A 9,497-nucleotide genomic window follows, 5' to 3' on the forward strand; every position below is an offset into this window, starting at 1 on the left:
CATACTTCTTAAAGGTGGGCTTAATGTACATCTGAATATGAGGTCAAAGGTACACGTGTAGCCAGCTGTGCTGTAATGCTGGCGATTAACTTGATCGTCGTTTAAAGCTACATACAGTAAGATTTATAAAATGTTCTTAGGAAAGTGTTTTTACATAAAATACACAGAAGAACTAACATGGTGAGAATTTCCTTAAATACACAGCTATTTTCTTCCAGTAACAGTAAAATGGGTGCAGTGTGCTCAGTATTATTGCAAAACAGGGAGGTGAGAACTTCCTGACACTTCTATGTTCAGGACATGTTAATACAACAGTTTGAGAAAGAGGCTTCATGAGAACTTTTACACAATCAAAAAGAATTTGTCAAAGCCACATAAAGATAAGGGCCGTGGATTGATGGTGCAGGCCCAGCTCAGCACAGGTAATGGAGAACATTAGAGAAACAGACTGGAAAATATACAGGAGAGTGCTGAGGGTATATCACTGCATAGCATTCCAGCAGATGTGGAGTAAAGATGGCCTCAGCATGCTCCCAGTGCTGATGAGGGAACCTGCTGGAGGAGCAGTCGGACGGTCCGCCACAGAGGAAGCACAGGGAGCAGCTTATAGGAGCGGAATGCGGGAGGGCTCCCACAGCTTCCGGGCCAGCTGGCTGCAGTGCTGCAGGATGTACTCAGTGGGGATCACCCCCAGGTGCACGGTCAGTAGTTCATAGCACTTCACCACCTCACTCTGGTGGCTCTTACTGTAGAAGCGCAGCAGCTTCCTATGGGACAACAGAGAATTGCTGCTAAGCTCCAACTGGTTGGTGAAACTCTTTTCAATCAAGCTTTTTAGGAGGCCTGTTGAACTGAGCAGGGGAAGCCCAGCCGGCCACTAAAGTCGTAATTGGCCAACAGCTGCATCCATTATAATTGTTTTCAGATCTCATTAGCCCATTAGCTTAAGCCTGAGCTAACAAGCCTGAAAACCTCTTTTAATCCAAAACCACAGGAATCCTTCTTAACAGTTGTACTTGGAGACAAAAAAAATAGTTATACTGTTAAATGTAGCCATGTTTTTACTTGGCTCTTTACATTTTTCCTACCATCTCCATTTTTGTCTTTATAAATTTTTCTGACATAATTTGGAAACACCAGATGTCCTTTATACTGTGAGAAAATTTCATGATGAAAGGAGCAACAAAATATTACTTGGAATCTTTAAATGAACTAAAATTTAAAGTGTTTTTCTTATCTTGCACTTTTGAGGAGATATGAGGGTTGCCAACAGTGATGACATTTATAACGACAAGTTTTGTCTCACATCATAAGACATGAATAAGGCATCATCACACCTTTAGAATAACCCGTTACCTATAATAATCCAAGGCGAGCATTCCTATAGGAGCGGAGTCATCAGGAAGGCTAGGTATATCTACCACTTCCAGCTTGTAACCCTGCCAAAGAAAAAGCAACAGACACTGCATACATCTGCTCTTTGGGATGATGAATGGTACTAATCAGGGGAGAAATGTTCACGGGCTTCAGGAAATTATGGTTCTGCTGCACCTCTGACAAACAGTGATGAAGATCATGATTATGAGGAAGACCACACGTACCGTCTCATTCTCAAACCACAGGAAGTAGCAGAAGAAGTAGTCTCCATCTCGCAGAGTCACAGTGGTATAGCCTTTTTGTAAATAACGTCTTGTGGTTGCAACAAAACGCCATACCTATGTAAAAAGGAGGACAAACACTATCGACAAATGTTCATGAAAAGAGCTACACAGATGTTTTATATGCAGTCGTATGCAAACGTTTGGGCACCTCTAGTCAAGAGAATAAACTTCTGTAAATTTTAATGCACAATTATTGTTTATTTGCAGAATTTAATTTACTGGGAAAAAGAAAACATAAAATTTGGCCTGTGCAAAAGTTATAAATTGTGCCATATCATATGTATTTTTTCCCAAAATGTTAAACAGGAAAAAAATCAACAAAACACATAATTTTACTGGGGGTGTTCAAATTTTTGCATACAACTGTATAATACCATAAGAAAAGTAAGACCATACACGTGTACAATATATGGTGACAGCAAACCTTGTTTTTAATAAAGTGCGCTAGGGGGCCCTTTCCAAGTTCTGAAGCAGTGCGGTCAGTCACATTCAGAGATGGGGCAATCATTTGCCCTGCAGTGCGATCCACATAAATGAAATGCACAAGACCAGGGAACTCCTCCAGGTAAGTGAGAACATGGTTAAAGTAAATGTATCCCAATAAGAAGAATTTAAATGAAGACTATCTAAAAATCTAAAAATGTAAAAACAGACCTATCCTGAAATATAAATCAGCCAAAATGATATCCACAGCAGAGACACTTCAGAGTGGTAGAATTGGAATGGAAGAACATAATGAGGTATAAGAGGTAAGGAGTGCATAAATTTCAACTAATGACATCAAATTCTAACAGACAAAAACATAAAGGCAGCAGAGTGCCGTCATAATGAGGGATATGAAACCATGGTGATGTTTCTCTTGCTCTTCACCAACAGAAAGTCCTTCCAGTCCATCAGCTTTTCTCTGGAACAGAAGTAAAAGGATGCTGAGATGGAGCTCTGCATGAATAGTATGCTATGAAGCCTGCTGCTTACATCTGAATTACATAAGAATCAAACTCAGACATACTGCACCATGTTCAGAGCTCGCTCTTGAACAGCAGGGGCCAGTCGCTGGTTAACTCCCATACACTCGGCTGCAAAACACTGCCGGTACACGGCACACAGCTGTGTCTTCATGCTTTGACACGAGGGCACCAACCTGCAACACAAGCCGCAAAGCATTTTGGAGAGCTTTCACTAATGTTACACGCCAGTCCATAAGGATCGAAGGGTCAGGGGTGTTGTAATCCAGTCTAGTAATAAGAAGAGAGTCATTTCCTCAAAGCACCCTGCAGTGTTTAGACCAACCATAAACACAGGCACTCACGGTCTGGTGATGCCGGGTCCTGATCGGGTGAATGCCTTGTTCTTGAACTCTGACCAAACATTCTGAAGATGGGAGGTCTGAACATGAGAAGGATGAACCCATTAGATTGAAACATTGCACGGTGAACAAACTATTATAATTTTCTATACATACACTTACCCTGTACCGACATTGGCCGTCTTTTCAGCGCATTATGTATAGTACTTGTGCAAAAGTCAGAGACCACGCTACATTTACTTAATTTTTAGTCAAAACAGCCTTTAAGGCTAAGTTATTTAGGAGAGATTTTTGAGGAGATTAGACATAACATAATCCATTTGTTTAAGGAAGAGGAGAGTCAAAGGAAAAGTGAAATAAACAAGAGTTTCCAAAACTGAAGTTCAAAAACTGACTGAAAGATATAGGGAGAATGGGACTTAAAAACCCGGGAAGACCACCAAACCGTCACCATCAGATAAACAGAACTGTCAGCTTTAACAGATCAGCTTTCATCTTTGAAAGATCAGAGAAAATCAAGCTCCACTCTTGCTTGAGATCTGAACACTATGAGAAGACAACTCAATGCTATGGGTCTGAAAGGATGTGTAGCTGTCAAGAAGCTGTTACTGAGAAAAGAAAACAGACAAAAGAAGAAAATTTGCATATCAAACAAGGTGCTGATGTTCTCAGAACAATGGACTAACCACTCCAGAGTCCAAACCTGAACATCACTGAACGTGTTTGGATCATGAGAAGTAGAAAATGCAACCGATTTCTAAGACTGAGCTTTGTATGTGTGGAAAAACATCGCTAAAAGCAGGTCTTCCAAAAATAAGCCAAAGGATGGACTGACTAAATACTGGAAAAAAGTTGTTTTATTTAGTTGTTGACTATTTTTTGTTGTGGAATATGTGTGTTCTTTTTTTCCTCTCTTTTCAGAGTTTTAATATGCCTCAATATCAGTACTGGGTTCAGGGTGGTCCTTTAACCAACAACAGCATCCTGATAAAAGGCTAGAATGTGACTGACAGATTATGCATTAAAAAGTTTCTAACTGTACACTGCTGAGAATGTTTCACCACCCAAGTAATATCTGCTCAGTGGTGGTCCTATGCTGGTCCCTTTACACTGATGGACAGAAAACAGGGAGACTGATAAACAGCAAGAGATACAGGAATGTAGTCACTACTTGTAAAATTGCACCTATATGGTAAAATGGCTAATTAGTGTAGGTACAAGGTATGTGCACCTAATGACCTCAGTGTTTATAGTAATTAATGCTTGTAATTAATCAGCTTAAAATAAGCAATAGGCATAAGTCCATCCCATTTCCTCCTGACCTGGACATCCATGCTGGCCAGCACTCTGATGAACTTGTCTAGTTTGTTACGGAGTTCCTGGATTGGGAGTTGGCCCCTTGTGGCTGCTGCCCCTTCCAACCCTTCACTCAGCCTTTTTTCCAGCTTAGCAAAGGCCTCCAGAAACACATACACAGACATGGCCACCTGACTGTTAGGGATCTGTTAAGACAACCAAGTAAACACAGCTCTGCATGTGACCAAATCCTCAAAAATTCAAACACTGAAAACAAACTCAACATGTAAGCCAGCAAAGTCTGACTGTTGAAAGATATCGTACTGATCTATAAATACTTCACAAAATGACGTTCTACTGCAAATTGAAAAGCCACAGTTATACTGGAATCATGTTTTATGATGTACACAGCTGTCATGCAGAATTTCTTTAGATCAGACATGAAAATAAATAGCAATGCAGTGTTAAACTAATGTAGCCTTTCAGTAAACTGGTGCCACCTTGTGGCCCTAAACATTGCTTACACTTCCAAATAAATGCATACATTTTTCAACATATTTATACTTCACATTTACTGCACTACAAGAAAATTTCATTTTTGGACGTATGCGCAGTTAAAAAGCTAACTAACTAGGTACAGAAAAGGTACTAACTCTAACTAACTAAAACTAAAAAAGTGGGCTTTGCTCATACTTCTAAAATAGTATGTAAGACATATCACCTTGGTCAGCAGCACTAGAGTAATACTTGGCCACAGAGGTAAACAGTACATGGAATGAGGCATCATGGGAAAGAAGCCCTCCTTCAGTGTGGCTTCCAAGAATACTCGGGAAGGGGTCATAGGGTCAAGGACAGGCATTTCAAGAGTCTGAAGACTGTCTTCTGCCATCTAAAATAAATGAAGAAAGAAACCTTAGAACTGTGAAAAACTGAAAAGAATTCATACGGAAACAGATCACTAACTTTCAAACGTCTTAGGAATAAATGGCTTATGATGGCAACAAAAATGTCACTGCTTAAAGATATGGGTGAACAACTGCCTCACCTGAACGTCAGGATCCACAAACTGGAAGACAGGAGGGCTGTCACTGCTCAGTCGCCCTGCGGGTTAAAATTTTTATGTAAATTTCATAGAAACTTCATGACTTTCAGCTTTATGAAAAATCCGTTTAAAATGTGGTCTCTGCAATAATATCTCTAGCGTTTTAAAAATTAATATTTCAAAGGTGTGATAGAAATCTGGCAATACTTCCTAAAGACAGACAGATAGAAAAAAAGAAAGATTTCATGCTCTAATATGAAATTAAATTCCATTAAAAGAAACTTGTGTGAATTTATTTACATTAAAAATAATATTTCACTAGTTTAATGTTGTATTCACATTTATTTAAAGATTCAGCTCAGTTCAGTCAGGATCAGTATTCAGTGAGTGATTAAACTCTACATTTAAGAGCCATTTTAGACCCTGATATGGGGGAACATCAAAAATTCATAACAAAAAAATTTAGGTTTTGGAAAGTTTTCATGGTTTACGTTGTTGCCTTAATTTATTGCTATATAGTTTTTGCCTGAATTTATTCATGGAAATCCATCACAACACCTATTTGAAGGCTATGTCAAAAATGTTAAACTGTTGACTCACCTGAGTCTTGGTCACTGGGAGAGTGCTCTGGTGTATAAAAAATGTCAGGAGCTGAAGTAATGTCCAACTCCTAAATGCACAACATGTAGATATACACCATGCTCAAATATAATAGAGGTTATTTAAGATAATGAGTGTGAATATCGACACAATGTCTAAATAACAGATAACCCACCTCAGGGGAAGTATCATCAAGGTCGAAGCTGCTGGGATAGAGGTCCTGCACCATTATGATCAAGGCCAGCAGGTCAGAAGTGGTGAGAGTGCTGGCATTACGGCTGCACAGGACAAAATCACCACAAAAGACACTCAACACTCATTTCAACGCATGTGTTTATAAGTTTCATTCTTTGTCGCAGAACAGACAGTCCTTCTTTAAAGTGATGGTTCACCCTAAAATCAATGTAGACAATATTCCACATCCCCCCAAAAGTAGTCAGCTGGACAAAACTGCTTCTTTAGTTTTGCACTGGTAAGTAATGGAATTTTACGGCCTCTTGTTAGTATCATACAAACTGCAACTAAATCATCACACACCTGCCTCCAACCATGCTGAGTTGTTAAGTAATCTCAAATGGATTTCCTTTTGTTGTTTCTGGAATTGTATGACATACTGTTATCTTTAAAAATAGTAACTACAGGAAAAAAAAAAATTATGGCTGCTACCTCCGTTTTTAGTTATGCATCATTTTGTCAATTGTAATAGATAACATTAAGCTTTGGCTGAAAATAAGATACAGTAGCCCTGCAGCTTCAGTGCAGAACTAAAGAAGCAAACATCTCCAACGTTTGGCCGACTAACAGTATTTGGGTTAAGGGGATTTGATTTTTTGCCAAATTATTTCTTTAAATGATTTAACCAATAGGGAGAAAAACTCACACAGTACCTGGAGTAAAAGGCCAGCAGTTTGGTATGCACGAGTATGAAGGCATGCAGCACCTCCTCTCCTGCTCTCTCCACACTGCTGTTGATCTGCTGCACCAGCTTTCGCTCTAGAAACTCTATGCACTGTTCACATAGTGTAGGGTGGATCAACCTCTCCACCGCCTAATGAAAGACAGACAGAGTTACAGGAAGAAGTGTCTTTCTTTGTGCTTCTATTGAAACAAAGTTTGTTCCTTTATCATTTCCAATTTGAAAACACTTCGTAACACTTAATAGGCTACCTCAACTAGGAAACTTTGGTCCTGTTCTCGTAAGCGGCTGTATGTTTCCAGGAGTCTCTGCAGTTTCTTCCACACACGGTTTCTTTGCTCCGTGTCTTGAGGGCGCAATCTGGTAAACAGAAAAACGTGAACAAAGAATGCAAAGTGAATGTGATAATTACTTACTATATACTACAGGAGGACAACGTTTAATCCCATCACATAAACCATCCTTTATCAAAGGAAAGGTTCACCAAATGTTCACATTTACTCCATCTGTGTCTCATCTCAATAAAGAACTCTAGAGTCAACAGTTTGAAACAAATACAATATGTGGAAAACTTAAAATAAACAGAGAGAGACTAAGTATAAAACTGGCAACCCTTACTGTTGGCATAATGTAATATATTTAGTTTACTCCTTACATAGCTACTTATGGAGTTTCACATTGATGACTTGTGGGTAGTAAATTAAAGCTGCAATATGCAAGATTTTTCATTAAATTTGAAAGAAGTAGCGTTACTGAGTCAGGATAAAAAACATGCTAAAATACAGTGTCCATGCACTGCTGTGAGTCACCCTGTAAATAAAAATAATAATTCAAAAGTCAAAGGCATCAGGGACGAATCTGGTAGGAATCTTTTGAGCCCATGTCATACTTTTCTTTGCCTATTAACGTCACAAGCACAGGCTTAAAAAGAAGGTCTGTCTCGATGTTTAGGTCTCAAATGCAAAATCCACATTATACTGATGAAGATGACAATGATGACAACAGTAGACATTAGAAAATGTTCTTCAACATGCTGTGTGCAATTACACATTTCCACCAGAGAGGACTCCAAATTCCCCAGAATTACATGATGTAGCTTTATATATAAAATAATAATATAACTGGGTAGTTTTTACTGCTAATGATAATAATAATAGTTTAAAATAAAATATTATCTTACTTCTGAGCACCTATTACATTTTCCCTGAGGGTAATTCTCATATGAGGAATTATAATTTTCCTATTATTTTTTGCACTGGGGTCCACAGGATACTAGTTACACTGCTAATTAGCCCCCATTACAGTTACAATGTAACATGGGTGTCAAAATTAACAGTGAACAAGAGTTCTTTTCTTACTCTTTCCTTAAGAGGGAGCTGCTGAGTGTTACCATCCCAAACAGGATCTCTGTAAGTTTCTTCATCACGTAGATCTTCCTCCTTAGATCCTCCTCACTCTCTTCTCCATCCCCATTCACAGCAATATACAGGCACTCCTCAAACTGTGGCACACATCACAACAATATTCTTCATATTCATACAGAAACTGTTCAAGTTATTACTTAAGTCAGTGTTTACTGCATTTATATATGACTGGGGCCTGTATACTGTTCAATATCCTAAAACAACTGCCTGTGTCTATACTTAACATTAAAACTGTATAGTTTATTACTAATCTCTATCCCCAAATTCACGCAGACATTGAACCACTATTAGTCTAATTTTGGCTATTCTGTTCTGGCACTAACCCAGCTTTGGATCAGGGCACCAGACATTAGTACTGCTTTGAATAATCACAAAACTATGTTCATCAGTGCCAAAGAAACAATGGATTCTAGGTCATTAGCTCATGGTCAAATGACTGCATTCAGCAGTAGAGCAGCAGATTATTCAGACTGACTTACCTGATGGAGCACATAGACGTGATTGTTCTCTGTGCTGAACGAGGTGTAGCCATCCCCCAGTCTGTCAACCATGGTGCTACAAGAGATGATGATTGGAGCAAACAGTGTGTTGATGCTATCCTCAAATGCTGGTGGCTGAGAAAAAAAGTAGAACATTTTATTCAGATGCATTATAAAACATAAACATTTCTAGTTTTGTGGTTTTGCAAACTATAACACATTAAGACTGAAATAATTCTTACTCTTCCGCCCTCTTCTTGAGAAGCCCCATATTGCTCCTGGACGTTGTGCTCAAACTCAGGGTCAGTCCAGTAAAAAAGGACCTCTGCACTTTCAGTAGCCACCAGAAGGCACTTCATCTGAAAACAAAGTTGTCAGCTCTCTGAAATACTACTCAAAATACTAATATAACTTTATAGGTTTATTCTCAGTTATTAGCAGTGCTAAATCCTGATCATTCCTGGTTTAATCCAGTTTAGTTTAGTTTAATACAAGAGCGAGTGAAATAGGCCACAACGACTGCCTCACTGAAAATGCTCTTTCTGTGAGGGAATAAAAGCTCTATGTTCAGCCCTAGAGAGGCAATAATGCTGGTCACATGCAGTCTGCAGGTCTGATCCTGATCTTCTGATTGCCTTCGGCAATATAGGGATGCCAACCTTTGAGGACTAGTCTTGAATGAATTGGCAGACCACTCCCACGATTATAAAATTCAAACTTTTTTAGTGGTTTTAAAAAATAACTAACTAAATAAAAGAAAACAAAATATATCA

At 38.8% G+C, this 9,497-nt stretch overlaps 1 protein-coding gene across 1 annotated transcript in view; it reads right to left on the minus strand.

Moving 5' to 3' along the window:
• Nucleotides 1-4: 4 nt before the first annotated feature.
• hps1 (HPS1 biogenesis of lysosomal organelles complex 3 subunit 1) overlaps nt 5-9,497 on the minus strand; it is an 11,268-nt gene continuing 1,775 nt past the window's right edge. The window contains exons 2-18 of the mRNA XM_036574119.1: nt 8,967-9,083; nt 8,725-8,859; nt 8,180-8,322; nt 7,073-7,181; nt 6,793-6,953; nt 6,081-6,183; nt 5,906-5,975; nt 5,309-5,364; nt 4,985-5,152; nt 4,290-4,469; nt 2,971-3,047; nt 2,671-2,802; nt 2,500-2,565; nt 2,086-2,230; nt 1,602-1,715; nt 1,357-1,439; nt 5-767 (exon numbers count right to left, since the gene is read on the minus strand). Coding sequence (XP_036430012.1) covers nt 605-767; nt 1,357-1,439; nt 1,602-1,715; nt 2,086-2,230; nt 2,500-2,565; nt 2,671-2,802; nt 2,971-3,047; nt 4,290-4,469; nt 4,985-5,152; nt 5,309-5,364; nt 5,906-5,975; nt 6,081-6,183; nt 6,793-6,953; nt 7,073-7,181; nt 8,180-8,322; nt 8,725-8,859; nt 8,967-9,083 — 2,022 coding nt within the window. The 3' untranslated portion in view covers nt 5-604. The remainder of the gene's footprint in view (nt 768-1,356; nt 1,440-1,601; nt 1,716-2,085; nt 2,231-2,499; nt 2,566-2,670; nt 2,803-2,970; nt 3,048-4,289; nt 4,470-4,984; nt 5,153-5,308; nt 5,365-5,905; nt 5,976-6,080; nt 6,184-6,792; nt 6,954-7,072; nt 7,182-8,179; nt 8,323-8,724; nt 8,860-8,966; nt 9,084-9,497) is intronic.

The sequence above is a fragment of the Colossoma macropomum genome, unplaced genomic scaffold (assembly GCF_904425465.1).
Source record: "Colossoma macropomum unplaced genomic scaffold, Colossoma_macropomum, whole genome shotgun sequence".
In the NCBI taxonomy this organism is placed as follows: Eukaryota; Metazoa; Chordata; class Actinopteri; order Characiformes; family Serrasalmidae; genus Colossoma; species Colossoma macropomum.